Raw genomic sequence first — 21,262 nt, 5'->3', positions numbered from 1 at the left:
AGTCCAACTCCCACATCCATACATGACTACTGGAAAAACCATAGCCTTGACTAAATGGACCTTAGTCGGCAAAGTAATGTCTCTGCTTTTCAATATGCTATTTAGGTTGGTCATAACTTTTCTTCCAAAGAGTAAGCATCTTTTAATTTCATGACTGCAATCACCATCTGCAGTGATTTTGGAGCCCCCCAAAAATAAAGTCTGACACTGTTTCCACTATTTCCCATCTATTTCGCATGAAGTGATAGGACAAGATGCCATGGTCTTCGTTTTCTGAATGTTGAGCTTTAAGCCAACTTTTTCACTCTCCTCTTTCACTTTCATCAAGAGGCTTTTTAGTTCCTCTTCACTTTCTGCCATAAAGGTGGTGTCATCTGCATATCTGAGGTTATTGATATTTCTCCTGGCAATCTTGATTCCAGCTTGTGCTTCTTCCAGCCCAGCGTTTCTCATGATGTACTCTGCATATACATTAAATAAGAAGGGTGACAATATACAGCCTTGATGTACTCCTTTTCCTATTTGGAACCAGTCTGTTGTTCCATGTCCAGTTCTCACTGTTGCTTCCTGACTTGCATACAGATTTCTTAAGAGGCAGGTCAGGTGGTCTGGTATTCCCATCTCTCTCAGAATTTTCCACAGTTCATTGTGATTCACACAGTCAAAGGCTTTGGCATAGTCAATCAAGCAGAAATAGATGTTTTTCTGGAACACTCTTGCTTTTTCCATGATCCAGTGGATGTTAGCAATTTGATCTCTGGTTCCTCTGCCTTTTTTAAAACCAGCTTGAACATCAGGAAGTTCATGGTTCAGGTATTGCTGAAGCCTAGCTTGCAGAATTTTGAGCATTACTTTACTAGCATGTGAGATGAGTGCAATTGTGTGGTAGTTTGAGCATTCTTTGGCATTGCCTTTCTTTGGGATTGGAATGAAAACTGACCTTTTCCAGTCCTGTGGCCACTGCTGGGTTTTCCAAATTTGTTGGCATATTGAGTGCAGCACTTTCACGGCATCATCTTTCAGGATTTGAAAGAGCTCAACTGGAATGCCATCACCTCCACTAGCTTTGTTCATAGTGATGCTTTCTAAGGCCCACTTGACTTCACATTCCAGGATGTCTGACTCTAGATGAGTGATCACACCATCATGATTATCCAAGTTGTGAAGATCTTTCTTGTATAGTTCTTCCGTGTATTCTTGCTACCTCTTAATATCTTCTGCTTCTGTTAGGTCCATACCATTTCTGTCCTTTATCGAGCCCATCTGTGCATGAAATGTTCCCTTTGTATCTCTAATTTTCTTGAAGAGATCTCTAGTCTTTCCCAATCTGTTGTTTTCCTCTATTTCTTTGCATTGATCGCTGAAGAAAGCTTTCTTATCTCTTCTTGCTATTCTTTGGAACTCTGCATTCAGATGCTTATATCCTTCCTTTTCTCCTTTGCTTTTTGCTTCTCTTCTTTTCACAGCTATCACATTGGTGTAAGGCAGAAACTAACAAAATATTGCAAAGCAACCATCCTTCAAATAAAAATAAATAAAATTTAAAAACTAAATCCTTCTTTACAGATTGCAAGTGTTTGCATGACAGAAGTAAAACTGCTCTACTTTAAAAATTTGTTGTTAATATTCTTCTACACACAAACACACACACACACACACACACACACACACACACACGCATTCAGATGCTTATATCTTTCCTTTTCTCCTTTGCTTTTCGCTTCTCCTCTTTTCACAGCTATCACGTTGGTGTAAGGCAGAAACTAACAAAATATTGCAAAGCAATCATCCTTCAATTAAAACTAAATAAAATTTAAAAACTAAATCCTTCTTTACAGATTGCAAGTGTTTGCATGACAGAAGTAAAACTGCTCTACTTTAAAATTTTGTTTTTAATATTCTTCTACACACAAACACACACACACACACGCAAAGGACTCAGTTGATAAAACATTCTGGTCAACAGATCCTTAATTAATGGCCATTGTAGAGAGAATTCTCAGCCCCAAAGTCTTAAGAGTTTTAGAGGAATGGCTCTCTAGGTGCAGGATTTCCAGCCTAAGACCAGTTCAGTGGGTGTGGCCATTTTGTCAGGAGCTTCATTCAGTTCAGTTCAGTTCAGTCGCTCAGTCATGTCCGACTCTTTGCAACCCCATTGGCTGCAACACGCCAGGCCGCCCTGTCCATCACCAACTCCTGGAGCTTGCTCAAACTCATGTCCATGGAGTAGGTGATGCCATCCAGCCATATCATCCTCTGTCATCCCCTTCTCCTCCTGCTTTCAATCTTTCCCAGCTTCAGGGTCTTTACAAATGAGTCAGTTCTTTGCATCAGGCGGCCAAAGTATTGGAGTTTCAGCTTCAGCATCAGTCCTTCCAATGAATATTCAGGACTGATTTCCTTTAGATGGACTGGTTGGATCTTCTTGCAGTCCAAGGGACTCTCAAGAGTCTTCTCCAACACCACAGTTCAAAAGCACCAGTTCTTCAGTGCTCAGCTTTCTTTATAGTTCAACTTTCATATCCATACATGACTACTACAAAAACCATAGCTTTGACTAGATGGTCCTTTGTTGGCAAAGTAATGTCTCTTCTTTGTAATATACTGTCTAGATTGGTCAAAACTTTTCTTCCAAGGAGCAAGCATCTTTTAATTTCATGGCTGCAGTCACCATCTACAGTGATTTTGGAGCCCCCCCAAAATAAAGTCTTTCACTGTTTCCACTGTTTCCCCATCAATTTGCCATAAAGTGATGGGACCAGATGCCATGATCTTCGTTCTCTGAATGTTGACTTTTAAGCCAACTTTTTCACTCTCCTCTTTCAGTTTCATTAAGAGGCTCTTTAGTTCTTTACTTTCTGCCATTAGGGTGGTGTCATCTGCATATCCGAGGTTATTGATATTTCTTCCGGCAATCTTGATTCCACCTTGTGCTTCATCCAGCCCAGCGATTCTCATGATGTACTCTGCATATACATTAAATAAGCAGGGTGACAATATACAGCCTTGACTTACTCCTTTCCCTATTTGGAACCAGTCTATTGTTCCATGTCCAGTTCTAATTGTTGCTTCCTATCCTGCATACAGATTTCTCAAGAGACAGGTTAGGTGGTCTGGTATTCCCATCTCTTTCAGAATTTTTGACATTTTATTGTGATCCACACAAAGGCTTTGGCATAGTCAACAAAGCAGGAGTAGATCTTTTTCTGGAACTCTCCTGCTTTTTTGATGATCCAGTAGATGTTGGCAATTTGATCTCTGATTCCTCTGCCTTTTCTAAATCCAGCTTGAATATCTGGAAGTTCATGGTTCATGTACTGTTGAAGCCTCCCATGCCCACTAAACTTTACCCCACTTGTTAATATCCCCTGCCTCTTGATAGCCATGGTGCCTCTGGGCCTGCCCTATCTGTAAAATGGAAATGTTTAGAGTTCTCAATGAGATAATATTGTTTTTGTTTTTCTTTTATTTAGAGTGTAATTCCATGCAGATAATCTTACTGCATATAAGATACAGACCTTAACTTTTGTCAAAGCAGCTATTAAAACTAAACTAAGGAAAATTTCCCAGATGGAATATTATATACCAGAGGACATCATTTGTGATGATGGCATGTATAAAACTGTCCTCAAAAATAATTTCATAATGTAGAATAATAAAAAAGACATAAATACTTTCAATATAATATTATTTAACTTGAATTTTTATAAATACTTATTTATCTTATACCTGGCAATAGAGAATGCCACTTTAATGACCCTATGTAGTCGGAGCTTTCTAGTTTTGAGCTATGTATACTGATTTCAAGAAAAAACCAATTGGCAATAGCTACAGTAAAAAATTTTAAGACCTATGGTAATATTCATTATAATGAGAAAAATGTTTAAATTAATATAATTTGTAGCCATAGTACTATTATCACAAAAGATCTCCATGTGTACAAATCAAAGTAAATTATTACCTCAATTTTAAGTTGATTTGTAAGGAATATACTATTTTCCCTTGATGCAAGAAATGTATGAGGGTGGGGGAATGTAAACAATTTACCTTATGAAGTTATTTTCAGGGACAACTAGATTCAGTTTAAGAGGATAACTTCATATAGCATCAGAATATGGATTTAAAGATTATAAGATATGCTTGTGCATATTTTTATGTCCCACAGAAGAATATTTTGAAATAAGCGTAGAATTATTTTTATTAGTACATATCATAAATGAAAAACTGGTACCAAAGTCATGAAATCACTTGACAAAGACCCTATAGCTAGTGAATGACAGGGTTAATGGTTATACTTCTGGATCCTTGGAATGAATATATATATAGTGCAAATGTCTAATAGGCCTACCGTGTACACTGAAATTTTAATATAAGAAATAAGATGTATCTAACATAAATGAACTTAAAGATTTGAAATTTATATCTGAACACTGGATTTTATGAGTAATAAATGGAAGTAGTTTATATTTGGTCAAAGATATTATGTTCTGATATACCTGAACATATATATATTACATGGCTATTGAAGTTTCTGAATACTCAGAAGACACACAAAATACTACTTTTAAACAATACTTTAGAATCCTCTTTATCTAAGATCATGTGCCAGGAAGAGTGAACACTATCATTTTTTAGATCAGTGACATTTGACAACCATTCAATCTAGTTCAGTGACAATTTTCAACGATGTGATTAATTGAATATTTGAACATAGTTGACAGTTGAAATTTTACCCTAGGCTTTTTAAGTACTCATTTTGGATTTGTGGTTTAATAATGTACAATAATGACCTTATTTTTTTTGTTGTTCTATCTCACATTGCATATTTGAAATCACTTGGTAAAACTGTGCCACTTTGTCATAGACAACTGATGAAAGTAGTGAACATAATTATGAGATCTACAACTGTGTCAGCTAATATTAATCATATTAAGTCAGTAAAGTCCCAGTATATGCCCAGGGTGTACTGTAACCCTATTTTTTTTTTGTCAGATTCTCTAAAGTAATAATAGAGTGCATTCTATGACTTCAAAAAGCCATTGGGATTCATAAAGTACACACATAGAAATCTTGAGGTGGAAGAAGAGGAAACAAACTGGGATCAGCCAATGAATGGAATACAGGTATCATAATGCATCTGGAGAACAGTTTAAAACACCAAGGTCAGTTAAATCTCCCTTATTGTTGCTGTTGTTGTTTAGTCACTAAGTCATGTCCAACTCTTTGCAACCCCATAGACTGTAGCCCACCAGGCTTCTCTGTCCATGAGATTCTCCAGGCAAGAATACTGGAGCAGGTTGTCATTTCCTTCTCCGGGGGATCTTCTCAGCCCAAGTATTGAACCTATATGTCTTGCATTGCAGGTGGATTCTTTACAACTGAGCCACCTGGGAAGCCCTAAACCTCTCTACCAGATTTTTAATGGCAAAATTATTTTACCAGCCAAAAAAAAAAAAAATCAATCATTATTCAACTTTACATGAAAAGATTAAAAGTGAAGATATTTATTAGAGGAAACTCACTAGCTGGAACTTAATTACATTTAAGGGGAGAAATTCTATTGATAAATAAGTTTACATGACCCATTAAATACTTCTTTACGTCTGAGAGAAGATGGGGTTAAAGACCCACAGAACTGAATCAACATGTCTGGGGAAGGGGGCTACCCACCCAACAAGAGCAGAGAAGGATAAAGGAATGATAGAATGGCAGTAGGAGAGATGTTTCTGTATTATCTGAGATTTGCTCTATCTACCCTCAACAAGTTACAAATAAATAAATGGAAGCTGTGGATACATTTTTATCTTGATCTCATGTGTAGACAAGCATAACCATTTGGTAGACTCATCCTCTGCTTCACAGGATTTTGTATTCCCTTTTGTTTGCTTTTTTATACCACAGCCAACTTTATTACAAAAGAGCTTTGCTCTCAGCAAATAGTGTGATAAAGGCATCACTGCACTTAGAAGTACTTCCTTCTCAATAAGTGGTTTTCACAAATAAATTATTGATAGCAGGGATAAGTTCATGCTAAAACAGCCACACCAAGAAGAATACAAAGCAGAACATAAATGTGGTATCTGAGCTCTACAAAGCTAAGTTGTGAGTGACATTTGAGTGAGGATAGTAATTAGAAGTCAAGACAGAGAAAAGAAATGAAACAGAAGCACCGGGTCAGGTTGAGCTGCTCATTTAGAACTAAGGAATATACTAAAACCAGTCATTTATGGCAGAGAAATAGGCCAGATTGGAAGAGGAAAGGGAGGGAGGATGGGAGAGGTTAAGGGGAGGAGGGGGAATGGATGAGACAAAATGAACTTGACCTAAGATCCTGAAACTACCACAAGTTTCTTTTCAAAAGGAAGTTTCTAATATCCCTTTAAAAACAAAGGAGGCAACCTAAATGTCTATCAACAGAGGAATGGATAAAGAAGATGTAGTACATATACACAATGGAATATTGCTGTTGCTGTTTTAGTCACCAAGTCATGCCCAACTCTTCTGTGACCCCAAGGACTGTAGCCTGCCAGGCTCCTCTGTCAACGGGATTTTCCAGGTAAGAATGCTGGAGTGGGTTGCCATTTCCTTCTCTGGAAGATCTTCCTGACCCAGGGGATCTAATTTTTTTCTCCTGCATTGAAGGTGGAATTTTTACCACTGAGCCACCAGGGAAGCCCTACAATGGAATCTTACTCAGCCATTAAAAGAATGAAGTCATGTCATTTGCAGCAAAATGGATGGATGTAGAGATTATCATACTAAGTGAAGTCAGACAAAGTGACATCCCCTACAGGTGGAATCTAAAAAGAAATGATACAAATGAACTTACTAACAAAACAGAAAGAGACTCATAGACTTAGAAACCAAATTTATGGTTATTGAGGAGAAGGATGGGGGGAACAGATAGTTAGGGAATGTGAGATGGACATACACACACTGCTATATTTAAAATGGATAACCAACAAGGTCCTCCTGTATAGCACAGGGAATTCTGCTCAATGTTATGTGACAGCCTGGATGGGAGGGGAGTTTGGGGAAGAATAGATACAGGTATATGTATAGCTGAGTTCCTTCCCTGTTCACCTGAAACTATCACAACATTGTTAATCGGCTATACCACAATATAAAATAAAAAGTTAAAAAAAAAAAGAAAAAGAAAAGAAGCAAGGGAAGGCTAATTTTTTTCAGGTGATTTTAAAACTTAGGTTTGTAAACAGATTTGTAGAATTAGTAGGCCCCCTCAAGATTTTCTATTAGCAATCATCAATTCCTTAAAGCTTTGAATGAACTTACCATTGGTTTCACTGGATTCAGAAGTCTTTGTAAAAGGTTTGTTTGATTTTATGATTTTTTTAGGTTCCTTTAGTGGCTGATGAAGGTACTCTATATTCCATTATGTTAATTCTTGTAAATTTATGCTTGTAAATAGAATGTAATCCAATCTAATTGTTTTTTACAATCATTATATAGTTCTGTGTAGATTGCATTTTTGGTTTCTATGTCTCTTTTACTTATTTTTAATATTTTCTGTGTTTAAATTGCATATGTTTGCTTTATTTCTCTTTTTCTGATCAAATTTAGAAGAGATTAATCTATCATGATTTTATTACAAAGAACTAAGATTTACGTAGTGTTTCTTCTTTCTAACCCCTTTATTTCTTCATTTATATTTTATTTCTTACTTTCCTTAGATCATTTTTTATACCATGAATGGTTGAAAACTTAAATTAATTAATTAATTTTATTTTATTTTTAAATAAAAGCAAAGACAAAAATTGAAGCTCTGGGTAGAACCAAGGCTGTTTTTCATGGGTTTTCTCATGGAATGACTTTTTTTCTATACAAAAGTGGATTTGTATTCTTCATTTCTTATACATTTTAGATTAATCAAATTATGTTTTTAAAGGATTTATTAATTTCTACTTCATTATTATTATCAAAGATTATTCACTTTAAAAGTTCTTCTTTTTATATGTTTAATGGCATTTTCACTACATTCTAATATATTATCTGTTTTATTTGTACATATGCCAGGGACATTTTTAATATATCTTCTCCTATGCCTATAGTACGTTTCAGAGCAGAGCAGAAGTTATAGATAACTCAATCTGTCTTCTTTTTCTGACTCTAGTGTTTCCCAGAAGCATGGAAAAGTGTGTAATGTCGGCTGGCTCCAAAACTAACCAGAAACCACCTCCACTCCCTGTCAGCAAATGGAGGAGGTAGTATGGTCTCACAAGTGAATGGCTTCCTGCTATAAACAGCAAGGCTGGGCCCTCGCCAACATTAGGGCTCTCAACATCATTAATAGGAATTTTCAAGTCTTGTTTTGATCAGAAAAGAAGAACAAAACCAGCTCTCTGGAGAGCTAGGTTTTCTCTGTTTGCTCCCCCTCCCACATTTTTCATACTTTGTCTTTTTTTTGGGAGATGACCCACTGGTGGGCTACAGTTCATGGGGTCACAAAGAGTCAGACATGACTGAAGTGACTTAGAATGCACACATGCACCCAGTATGGGATGAGTCTATCATCCAGGATTTCCTCCTCTCTGGCTTTTGGCTAGGTTCAATCGATGAGTAAAACTGGCAGAACACTAGAGAACCCAAGGTATTGGGTATTGACTCCCAGCTCCTCCAGCAGGCCATGATTTGAGAGTAACTGCATTCTTAAGGTATCTATAGTTGCACTTGCTATCCAATGGGCCTGCTCCTGAGGTTTGAGCTTTCATTGGTTTAAGGCTCTATCCTTTTGTCTCTTTGAGTTTAGGGGTAATAAATGCTAGTAACTGACGCTAGGTTCTGGGTACTTCACCATTCATTGTTGGTTCTTTTAATCCTGCCCAAATTTCTGTATATATCATTTTTATTACAATCTCTTCAACTTTGTCTTAGCATAGGCTGATTCAATCCAAGACTGTTAATGATACACTTGGATGGTGACTCTATCAGTGGATAATTCAATAGACTAAAACTGAGAGGCTTTTCTGCCTCCCTATAAAAGGCACCACATAGGTCTACTGATGTTTGATCATTGCCTAGGGATAGGGAAGATTATTCCTAGTAATGACAAAGTTAGAATTTTCTCAATGCTTATCTGAAAGCTCAGATTTTGATTTGGTTCATTTAAATTAAATCATAAACTATTGTTTTCCTTGAAAATCCAACTTTATGGGAGAGAAGTATACATAATTCACACATTTTACAGAATCATCTATGCCAGGAAGTGCCAATAGGTAGAAAATCACTATTAAATTTAGAGTTTTTTATGTTATTTGTATTCTCACTTTTTTTCTTTGCTGTTAATTGTGCTGTAATCTGACAATGGTGAATTAAAGGCACTGGATAAAAGTGTATTTCTACCTTTATTCTTTATGTTTTTAGCAGTATTTCTATCATCCAGTAAGTTGTATTATATTTTAATTATTGATTTTTAACTTCATTGTCTAAAACTTAAAAACTTCATTTTTAATACTTGTAAGTTTTTCTTTATTAATGTTCCTATCTATGACTTTTAAAATAACTTGCTTTATTACCTACATAATTTATAATAGCCTTTTTATGCTTAGTTACTGTCATCTCATTTAGAACTAAATTCAAACCCTAACCATGGCTCCCCATGTTTGCCTCTTCCCAGCCCCATCCTGCTACCTCTCTGATCCTCTTCTTACTGTATTGTTTTCCACACTCAGCCCTCTATACCTATTAAGTCTTATTTCCAAATGCTTTTTCTCCTCTAGGTCTTTTTATTCCATTGTCTGCACCATACCCTACAGATAATCCCTGGCTCACTCCCCCACTTCCTTCCAATCTCTACCCATAAGACAATCTAACCAAAGGTCTTCTCAAACATACTATTCTGTTTCTCTCTTCTTCACTCACTTACTTATCATTACATACATTACACACACACACACACACACACACACACACACATATTTAATGTCCTCTGGTATGTGACTCTAAACTCCATGGCATAAAGGATACTGTTTGTTCTGATCACTGAATGTAGTGTTCCTACTATTTGGAACCTGACATTCAGTAGACACTCAATAAATAATATATTGAATGTAAATATACTAACTTTATTTCGTTGAAGATATGACTACTCAAAACCTCCAATCAATACCTCCCAATTTGAGAATTTGTGATTTTTAAAAGAAAATTTGAAATAGTTCTATCTACCACTTTACTTAATATGCTGATTTATTTACATCCCACCCAAGAATCATTTAGTCATCTGCTATAGACTATTCAAGGCCAGTTTTACGAGAGCAGTTGTGCACTTGAACATTCTCTTGGATTTAACTGTGTTTATATTTTAAGGTAATAATCAGAGGCTAAAAAATGAGTCTCTTGGAATATTTTCCATTTCTTTTGTACCTTATTTTATTACAAAATAATGGGAAATATAAAATGATAATACATTTACTTTTAAGCATTTATCTTCTGTGTCTTTTGGTCTGGGGCTAACTCAGGTAAAGTTTATTTCACTCTAGGTTTTCATTTACACTGGAGAATGTTTTACTTGAGATTCTGCCCTTTAATACAGAGACCTCAACTATATACCATACCCCACTAGGGCCTTGACTCAAATGGGAGCTTTGTGGAAATTTGCTTTTGAAGGACTCCTTGTCCAACTTAATCTTCATTTGGGGATCTTCCCCTGATAAAATATTGGAATTTTCTCAAGATTTTCTATTTTTTTAAATTCATTTATTTCAAGATTTTCTGTTTTCAGTAAGAAATATAGGCTTCTTAGAAAAGATCTATACATTGTATTAATCATATTCTAATTTTGTATATTCACTTATCATATTTTATTAAACAATTTCATGATAAGATACAGGATATATAGTCAGATTGATAAATATGGCCATAATTTAGACTTTGGGAGGTTGCAAGGTCAGGTTTACTTTCCTTTCCTACATTCCTCTTTTTACACTTAAAAAAAATGGATAGCCTACATACATAAAATATATTTAAGTGTACACCTTGATTAATTTTCTCAAAGCAAATGCAACTATTTAATAACCACCTGGTCAAAACATGGGATATCTTCAACACTTCTGATCATTCCACCCTGCATTCTAAAATCTAAGCACTCTTTTGACTCTTAAACTCATGAAACATTCTGCCTGTTTTTTTTTTAATTTAAAATGTATTACAGTATATTACAGTTATATTTCGTGTCTCACTTATTTTGCTCAAATCACTTTCAAGAAATTGACTTATCTTGCATACTATGTGTCTGGCTTCCCAGATAGCACAGTGGTAAAGTAGCTGCCTGCCAAAGCAGGAGACCACCTGTAATGCAGGAGACTAGGGTTCAGTCCCTCGGTTGAGAAGATCCCCTGCAGAAGGAAATGGCAATCCACTCTAGTATTTTTGCCTGGGAAATCCCATGAACAGAGGAGCATGGTGGGCAAAAGCCCATGGGGTTGCAAGAGTCGAATGCAGCTTAGCAATGAAACTCCAGCACTGTGTGTCACTATCATTTCTTCATTTTCATTCTAATTTTGGCTATTACAAATGAAGCTGTTATGAACACTTTTTATATATAAAAATATTATATGTATGTAAATTTTTTGGCAAAGATAGAAATGTAGCTCTGCTATATGCTAACAAATTAAATGTTGTGTCATAAGAATTACACATTTTCATCCCATTTAGTACATAATGCCAAACTATTTTCAATGGCTGTCTGAATTATGTTTTTATCAGTTAGTTGTGAGAGTTTAATTTATTCCAAACCCTCATACACACTCAGAATTATGAGTCTAATTTCAACCATTTTTGTGTGTATCAATATCTCATTGAAATTTTAATTTCCCCAATTATTCCTGAGGTTAAAAAACTTTTCATATTATTTTTGAATTTCTGAACATCCTCTTTTGTGATGTTCCTGTTCAAGTTTATTGCCCATTTTTTTCCCATTGGATTTGTTTCTCATTCTCTAAAATTTAAAGAATCAGGTATATCTAATATACTCAACAATGTAAAGGTGTCATTCCTTTCTAAGCTGATCTAGACTTAACTCAATATTGGTTGTATTCAAAAGAAAGTTCCTGTGGAAATTAAAAAAGATGATTGTAAAATGAACCCAGAAATACAAAGGGACAATATAGCTAAGAAAATACAGAACAAGAAAAACAGTGGCAAAATTCAGTTCACCAGATGAACAAGGTGCATTATAAAACTGAAGAATTCTGGAGTAAAAAATGGCAACCCACTCCAGTATTCTCGCCTGGAAAATCAATGGGCAGAGAAGTCTAGTGGGCTACAGTTCACGGGATTGCAAAGAATTGGACATGACTGAGTGACTGAGATTATTATTACCTATCTATATAATTCACTGTATACTTTGAATATAGAATTCTATAAACTCAAGATCCAATAATCACTTTGTATACCTTAAATATATGCAAATTTTATTTGTCAACTATGCATTAATAGATATTGGAGGCAGCAGGATTAAGTAAGGTCCTAAAAATAATCAAGATGTACAATTTAAATCTATATAATTTTTGTAAATGATATTTCAATAAATCTGTTAAAGAATAATTTTAAAAAACTACAGTATTGCACATGGCATGGTATTCATGATGCATAAACAAATAGAACAACAGAAGTGATTTTAAGCCCAGAAACGAAATTACATATGAATGAAAAAATTTTTATATACTTAGTACTGGAGAACAACAGGCAAGCAACATTCTTTTTAATGAATGATATTGTCATTTAGATTCTAAGTGAAAAAAAAAAATAACCTGTATTTTAACCCATTCCCCTAACTATACACAATAATGATTTCCAGGTGAAATACATATCCAAATCCAGATGGTAAAATAAAGCTCATATGGATAACAACAAAAGGTAATATCATCATGTCTTTTGGTAGGGAAATGTTTCATAAATAGGACACACAATTATAAAGTGGAAATTTATAAAAATGAACCATGTTAAAATGAAGGACTGCTCTTTATCAAAACATAGAGTGATTTAGAATTTTAATCTAAAGGACTCATATCCAGAATATAAGAACAACTCATACTTTTGATGAAGTTCAAGTTGACTTTTTTCTGTTTTTGAATCATGCCTTGGGTTTCACATCTAAGAAATATTTGGTTATTCCCAAAGTAACAGAGATTTTATTTTATGGTTTTTCTATTTTATTGCCAGAATTTCTTCTGGTCCTATACTGAAAATTATGAACTTAATAATTATAATATGTATAGAATCCCACCAGACCTATAATATATAATCACTGTGTGAAAAACAAAACTCTATGGCTACATTAATCCACTACTTTAGAGGAGATCCAACAGCTCATGTTTTAATGTGACATTCTTTTACTAGGAAGAGATCAATTTCTTCAGCTGGATTAAATCTAATAATTCTTTGAATTTTCTGCTGTTTTTCTTGCTCTTTTTTTTCCTTGCTCTTTTTTAAAATGAATTTATTTATTTTAATTGGAGGCTAATTATTTTATAATATTGTGGTTAGTTTTTGCCATATATCGATATGAACCAGCCATGGGTATACTTGTGTCCCACCATACGAACCCCTCTCCCACCTCCCTCCCCACCCCATCCTTCTGGGTTGTCCTCAGAGATATGCAGATGACACCACCGTTATGGCAGAAAGTGAAGAACTAAAGAGCCTCTTGGTGAAAGTGAAAGAGGAGAGTGAAAAAGTTGGCTGAAAACTCAACATTCAGAAAACTAAGATCATGGTATCTGGTCCCATCACTTCATGGCAAATAGATGGGGAACAGTGGAAATAGTGACAGACTTTATTTTGGGGGGGGGGTCCAGGATCACTGTAGATGGTGACTGCAACCATGAAATTGAAAGAAACCTGTTCCTTGGAAGAAAAGTTATGACCAAACTAGACAGCATATTAAAAAGTAGAGACATTACTTTGCCAACAAAGGTTCATCTAGTCAAAGCTATGGTTTTTGCAGTAGTCATGTATGGATGTGAGAGTTGGACTATAAAGAAAGCTGAGCACCCAAGAATTGATGCTTTTGAACTGTGGTGTTGGAGAAGACTCTTGAGAGTCCCTTGGACTGCAAGGAGATCCAACCAGTCTCTCCTAAAGGAAATCATTGCTGAATATTCATTGGAAGGACTGATGCTAAAGCTGAAACTCCAATACTTTGGCCACCTGATGTGAAGAACTGACTCATTTGAAAAGACCCTGATGCTGGGAAAGATTGAAGGCAGGAGGAGAAGGGGACGACAGAGGATGAGGTGGCTGAATGGCATCACTGATTCAATGGATATGAGTTTGTGTAAACTCCGGGAGTTGGCGATGGACAGGGAGGCCTGGCATGCTATAGTCCATGGGGTCACAAAGAGTCGTACATGACTGAGCAACTGAACTGAACTGAACCAGCTTTGAGTGCCCTGCTTCATGCATCAAACTTGCACTGGTCATCTATTTTACATATGGTAATATACATGTTTCATACTTTGTAATAGAATACAAGGGATTGATACTTTAAAAAGACATTTTAAGTTCCCAATATTGTTAAAACATTTTCTTACTTTAAATTATAATGATCTTTCAAAATGTTCTATAGGATGAAATGATGCCATTTGCAGCAACGTGGGTGGACCTAGAGATTATCATACTAAGCAAAGTCAGAAAAAGAGAGACAAACACCATAGGATATCATTTACATGTGGAATCTAAAATATGACTCCTGAACATATCTATGAAACTGAAACAGACTCACAGACATAGAGAGCAGACTTGTAGTTGCCAACAGGAGGAGGGGTAGGAGAGGGAAGGATTGGGAGTTTGATATTAGCAGAGGCAAACTATTGTAGACAGAATGGATAAATAACAAGATCCCACTTGCTGGGATAGGACAGGAAATTATATTCAATATCCTGTGATAAATCATCATGGATAAGAATATGGAAAAAATATATATATATTTATAACTGAATCATACTGCTATACAACTGAAATTAACACAACATTGGAAATCAACTATGGCTCAGATGGTAAAGAAAATGCCTGCCAATGCAGGGAATGCAGGTTCGATCCCTGGGTGGGGAAGATTCCCTGGAGAAGGAAATGGAGGAATTCACTCCAGCATTCTTGCCTGGGAAATCCCATGGACAGAGGAGCCTGATGGGCTACAGTCCGTGGGGTTGCAAAAGAGCTGGACATGATTTAGCAACTCAACAACATTAGGATTCATACAAAGGAAAACATTCCATAGATGATCTTATTTTCCTGAAGAAAAATTGAAAATAGTTAATCACTGCAGGAAAATAATAAAAAGTATACAACGTTTCTATAAAATAACTTTCATAGGTTAAATATAACCTTTCATAAAAATGGGCCAATTGCTACACCGCCTTCAATTCCATTTCCAGAGAGACGTCCTCTCCCTGCCAGATGAGCTAAGCAATATTTGGGGGAGTGCACATTACTAATCTTTCAGTATGGTTATTTTAAGAGTATGTGATCAATTATTTGATTTATCCTTGAAAGAGAGACATAATATAATTAGGAAGCTACCAAAAATGCCTGGTAAATATATCGGTCAATTAGAAAGATTGTGGGAATTTAATAAGAAAGGAGGGCTGCCTCCAATGTCATGAGAGAGGGGAGGAATCTCAAAGCCATTCTGAGGAGACAAGAAGCCCTTTCATCTACACACTTATTTAGATATGATTGTTGACTTTTTCTAATACCACACATCTATTTTCTCCTAGTTAAATCAAATCAGATACAGGAATAGAAAATAAATTTGCAACTCTTACGACAAGGTGAAATGCTGATTTTTTTTCTGTGTAACTTTCATACTTGGATGTGCCATCTAAGAAACACTGGCTTAATTCAAACAAACTTAATCATCGTCATGTGTGAACACACTTTAGTCACAAAAAATAAGAATTGCTGAGTAAAAGCCATTTGCTGCACAGAAACACTGCTGTAAGGAGATAAGTTCACAACAGGACTTTATCTGTCCACTAAATATAAAACCTCATCATGTAAAATCTAAAAACAAGACAAAGTGGCCAACCAGGCCACTGGTTCATAACTTTCCCTGCTCCCTCTGGCTGCATGCGCTTACTTTCTGTATCACATCAGCCACAAGCAGATGCACGTGAACTTGAACACATGCTCTTATTAACTGCTTTGAATTTCAAGAGAACCTGAAATGCTTTCTCTGTATTTGGGACCCAAGCCGTCCCTCAGACATTAAGCATGCTGTCTCATGTATTCAGACTCTGTCCAGGGCTCCACTTACATTATTTTTCTGCAAGACCTGCAGTGCCTTGTTGACATTGTTCAGGGCATGGACTCTTGTGGATCCTTTTTCTTTTGGCTGAAAACAAAATGAAAATATGTTGACTGCGCAGGAGGAGAGAAGGACAATCTACCAGAAATGAAACAATTGCTACATTTCACTTTCCAGTTGGAATCGTTTAAATGATCACAGGCTGTGAGGCATTAATATCATGAATTTAAGTGCTTTGGGTTAATTGCCCTTGTCATAGGAGTCTCTTAGCATGAATCAACCCCTCCTCAAGAAAACTGGTAAGATTTTTTTTTTCTTTCGCAAAAGCAGTTTTGGTAATCTCTCCTTCATTCTACAGTCCAGTTGAATAACCACCATGAGAAACATCAGCATGCATAAAGACATTTGCTAGGAATATAAATGAGTTAATTCCCACAATTTTTAGGAAAGTTTAAAAGAGATTGGAGCCTAGCAAAATTCTGTAATGCCAAATAGGCTTAAAGGAAACTATTTTTGTCAATAGTACCTTAATTGCCTTAGTCACTGAAGCTCAAAACCTCAATCATCTTCAGTTTTTTAAACCTTATCCTCAATCTCCAAAGTCCTTGCCCTATAATTTTTAAACTAACATTTTTATAGTGCATTACAATTATATAATATGCAATATATTATATATATATATATAAAATATATGTGTAATATATTGTACTACAATATATGAATTAACTTATTCAGTTGTGGAGGTTTAGAAAGTCTGCCATGGTGATGCCTGCAGTATTTACTCCTAAAATGAGATCTACCCTCTGAAAACAATTTTAACTGCACAATAAAATAGCATTAACTATAGGCACAATATTGTACAGTGGGTCTCTGGAATTTATTCATCTTGAATAATTGAAACTCTACATCTATTGAACAGCAACTCCCCATTTTCCATATTTCATGTTAAGTGTTCTTATATCCTAAGAGTTCTTATCACAAGGAAAGGGAAAAATAGAATTTTCCTATTTCTTTAAGTTTGTCTGTATGACATGATTGACATTCATTAAGCTTGTGATAATCATTTCATGATGTAAGTATGTAAGTCAAATTATTATGCTGTACACTTTAAACATGTACAGTGCTATATGTCAATTATATTTTAATAAAACTGGAAGATGAAAAGAAAAAAGACTTAAAACAGTTAAAATTCAAAGGACATTAGGTATAAAAGCCTTATTAAAATACATTCAATAACAAAGATACCAAATGAAAGTAGAGAATAATATCTATTACTGCAAATTTTACCTTCTTGTTCTGCATATAATAGAACATGCCAAAGTAAAAATAATATTGCAAGGTTGTTTTATTCAGAAACAGGTCCTATATTGCTACCTAAATCAGTAATTAGTAAATTAACGAAGTTTACTAGATCTCATAAAACTATGATGAGTTTGTTTCTGGTCTGAAATTTTTCTGAGGTTAATGTGAAGCTCTTATAAATATTTTAAGTCACATACCAGTTTTTGCCCTGTCAGGCCTTCAAGAAGGTCTAGGAGGCGTCTCCCATCCTGTAGGTCACTGAAGAGGTTTTCTATGTGCTGCTTCCCGAACTGAAATAAGAAATATACCCAATTAAATAAAGCATGCTTCCAGGTATCCATTTTTTATGATTATGTCTTTTAAAATTTAAAGGTATGTTGAAGAATATTTAATGAGTCTAATGCTTAATCTGCCAACGGTGATGGATGGAAAGAGAACTTCCAAGTAAAAAACAAAAACCAATAAATCATTATTCAGCCAAACCTATTAAATATTTTTCTCAATAACAAGAGTTGGAGACTTATAGTCTAATGGATCTAATTAACTCATCTTTTCGAATGCTGATTTTATGAAGGAAAGAAAAACATGTTTAAATTATCAGGCAGTTGGGCACAGTTTGGGGAGAAGTAAACACACCAAGAAAGACTACAAATAATTTGCCTTGGGTGGGTACCTAAAATTTAACCATTTAGCATGCTTGGAAACATAATATGTAATCATTGAGGGTTCACCATCCTTCACCCATAATTCTCTGCATATACATTTTGCATGCTGCCTCAGAATGATCTAGTCACATATTGGATGGCTCAACTTTTAAAACAATATGATTTAAATTAAGTGAGATAAGTCAGTGAAAGCTTTTCATATATTTTTCTTACTTCTATACTTGGGGATTATATTGCAGAAAAAAATAGCCACTAATAACATCTAACATTTTTGGAGTAACTCTTCATAAGAGCTAACTATTCATAAGAAACATCCCACTAAATGAACTGATTTATAATTCGTGTAACATTTCTATGAGGTTAGCACTGGTATACTCATTCTCTTCACGACACAGAGGTTGAACACATGGCCCTTTGTTACAAAACAAAAAGACGATAAAACCAAGTTTTTGGCCCTGATCTGTCTAATTCCTGGGGCTCTTGTTCATTCTATTTTATTAGGCTGCTTACTTGGCCCTTTCCTCCTTCCATCTGATTATCTTTCAAAGATTTTATTTCTTCTGTCATGCCCCCAAATATTTTTTTCTGGTTTAAAGCCTCCAATCCCTTCATATGAAATCATTCACAACTCTTTAATCACCCAAGATATCAAGAAAGCCCTAATTTATCAATGACAGATGTTTATTGAGCACCAATAAACTTGGACTAGGTGCTAGAGCATACACTAGTAAATCAGTTGGATATGACTCCCGTCTTCATGGAACTTTGAGTTGAGCAGGGAAAACAAATATTTCTAAACGGTAATGCTATGGGGGAGCAGCAAGAGAAACTCAAGAGCACATAACCATGGGAATTCCCATAGTCTGAGGATCAGGAAATACTTTCCTCACAATGTCACGTGATGGGTCTAACATTAGCCTTTGGGTAATTGGCCTTTCCTTACCCACTCCTTCAATCACATACAAACTTCAGATTTCACACAGCTCAAGAAGAACCCTGGTTTCCAGTCAAAATACATCTCTGAAGCTTCTAAGATTGAAGACAGAGGATTCAGGATCTCCTACAGCCAGGTAGCCATGTCTAAGACAAGTCCTGTCAGTGTCCACGTGTGTCACTTCATGAGAACACTGACCACTGCAAAAAGTCTACCAGTCCCTCCATACTCAGCTTTGGGAATCGAGCCACATATGTGCTTTGACGAAGATAAATACACATCATTCTTTCGAAATTCTACTCAAATGGTTCTGATTTAAAATTCCAGGGTAGGGACTTCCCTGATGGTCCAGTGGTCAAGAATCTGCCTTCCAATGCAGGGGACGTGGTGAATCCTTGATTGGTGAATGTCTTGGTTGGGGAACTAAGATCTCAGCCATGGGACAACTAAGCCCACGTGAAGCAAATACTGAGCCTGCAAGCCACATCAACACAGCCCAGATATTTCAACAGAGATCCTATGTGCTGGAACTAAGACCCAACACAACCAAAATGTATATACAAATAGATATTTTTAATGTAAATAAATATTTATATATAAATAAAATTCTAGTGGAAAAGAGACCACAAAACACGAAGTTACTAGAACATTTAAAAAGTACTTTTACTATACATAATGTACAGGTAAATATTGAAACAACAATGCTATTTTCATGAAATATTAAGGGGAGCCCTCTACTAATAAGCAAAGAAAATGAAAAAATGAAACTGTCAAGAATCTCATATATAATCCAGAGTAACTTGGCAGTGGTGGTGGGGAATATTAAGATTTTATTTTCATATTGGTTAAAGGTCTACAATACCTTGAAAATGCTCATTTTTTTTTTCTAGGAGGGAATTTTCCTTTTGAGAAGTGTGTGACTTCTAAACTTACTGATAAAAACAATATTGCACAGTGAAATGTGTGAGGTTTTGAGGAAAATTAAATATAGTTAGTTGACACAAATACTTATTCTTAATAAAATGTATATATCTAGATAGATAGATTGATAGATAATAAAGTATGTCAAATCAGGAAGTATGCGGGTGGCAAAATGTTCATTCAAGAATGGCAGGGACTTGGAAAGGCCTAAGTCTTGGGGCAAAGAATAAAACATTAACCCCAAAGTTGGAAGAATCACCTAGCATCCAAGATACAAGGGGTAGAAAGATTATGCTTTTGGACAAGGAGCCGAGATGAAGATCAACAAGGCAAACGGCATCTTTCTTTGATACAAGCTTATACACAAGGACCAGGTATTTTATAATTTTCCCTTTTAAACTGGAATCAAACAAAACAGAAAGGGAGGGAAGGACTGGAGGCTAATCAGAGGCCTCCAGGCACATCTCATTGGGGCACCTAGAAAGCAGTGAGGTGATAGAGAAAAAGATAGTTCCTGATATATAAAACATTCAGACTCATGCAATAAGTGATATATTAAAGAATGACAATAGAAATCCAATTTATATTTGTTATAGCCACCATGATCTCTAATAGAGTGCTTCTCAGAATGTTCCACTAAAGCATCCTTCAAGCAGATAAGACTGAATGTATTTATCTCGGAGCCTAGCAGTGAAAAGTATATAGTGACGGCAGGTTCAAAATTTCTTATGAAAGCATATGTTTTATGTTAAGGATTCGTGCAGATTTTATCTTCCTCACTTAATGCATGTTGAACTTAAAAGTAATTTCAAGCACTTTGATTGAAATTTCCCCTCCTATGGTCTAATTAAAGTGATGCTCAAAGAAATGTACAATATTTAGCCTGTAACTGCATGGATTTTCAGGCGCTCAGTCTTATTCCTCCTGGACTATGCCTACCCTGAAGAAACCAAAGCATGTCTTTTCTCGTGGATGGTTTTCTCTTCTTTCCTAGATCCAATACCTCATTCCATAGCATTACAGGTAGGATGTAGCAAAAGTTGCACACATTTCTGAGACAGAAATAGCTAATTTTTTTTGAACCCAAGTCTTCTATTTACCAGCTTCACTGTCTGAGGCAAGTGACTTAATCTTTCTGAGGGACAATCTATTCAATAGTAAAATGGGGATTGAAAT

At 35.5% G+C, this 21,262-nt stretch overlaps 1 protein-coding gene across 6 annotated transcripts in view; it reads right to left on the bottom strand.

Moving 5' to 3' along the window:
• DMD (dystrophin) overlaps positions 1-21,262 on the bottom strand; it is a 2,254,125-nt gene that overhangs the window by 1,837,842 nt on the left and 395,021 nt on the right. For all 6 annotated transcript variants that reach the window (XM_040266338.1, XM_040266336.1, XM_040266334.1 and 3 more), the window contains exons 3-4: positions 17,764-17,856; positions 16,274-16,351 (exon numbers count right to left, since the gene is read on the bottom strand). In XM_040266338.1, coding sequence (XP_040122272.1) covers positions 16,274-16,351; positions 17,764-17,856 — 171 coding nt within the window. The remainder of the gene's footprint in view (positions 1-16,273; positions 16,352-17,763; positions 17,857-21,262) is intronic.

This window comes from Oryx dammah, unplaced genomic scaffold (assembly GCF_014754425.2).
Source record: "Oryx dammah isolate SB20612 unplaced genomic scaffold, SCBI_Odam_1.1 HiC_scaffold_23, whole genome shotgun sequence".
Lineage (NCBI taxonomy): Eukaryota > Metazoa > Chordata > Mammalia > Artiodactyla > Bovidae > Oryx > Oryx dammah.
The sequence above is the reverse complement of the archived record's forward strand: the minus strand, read 5'-3'. Positions and strand labels throughout refer to the sequence as shown.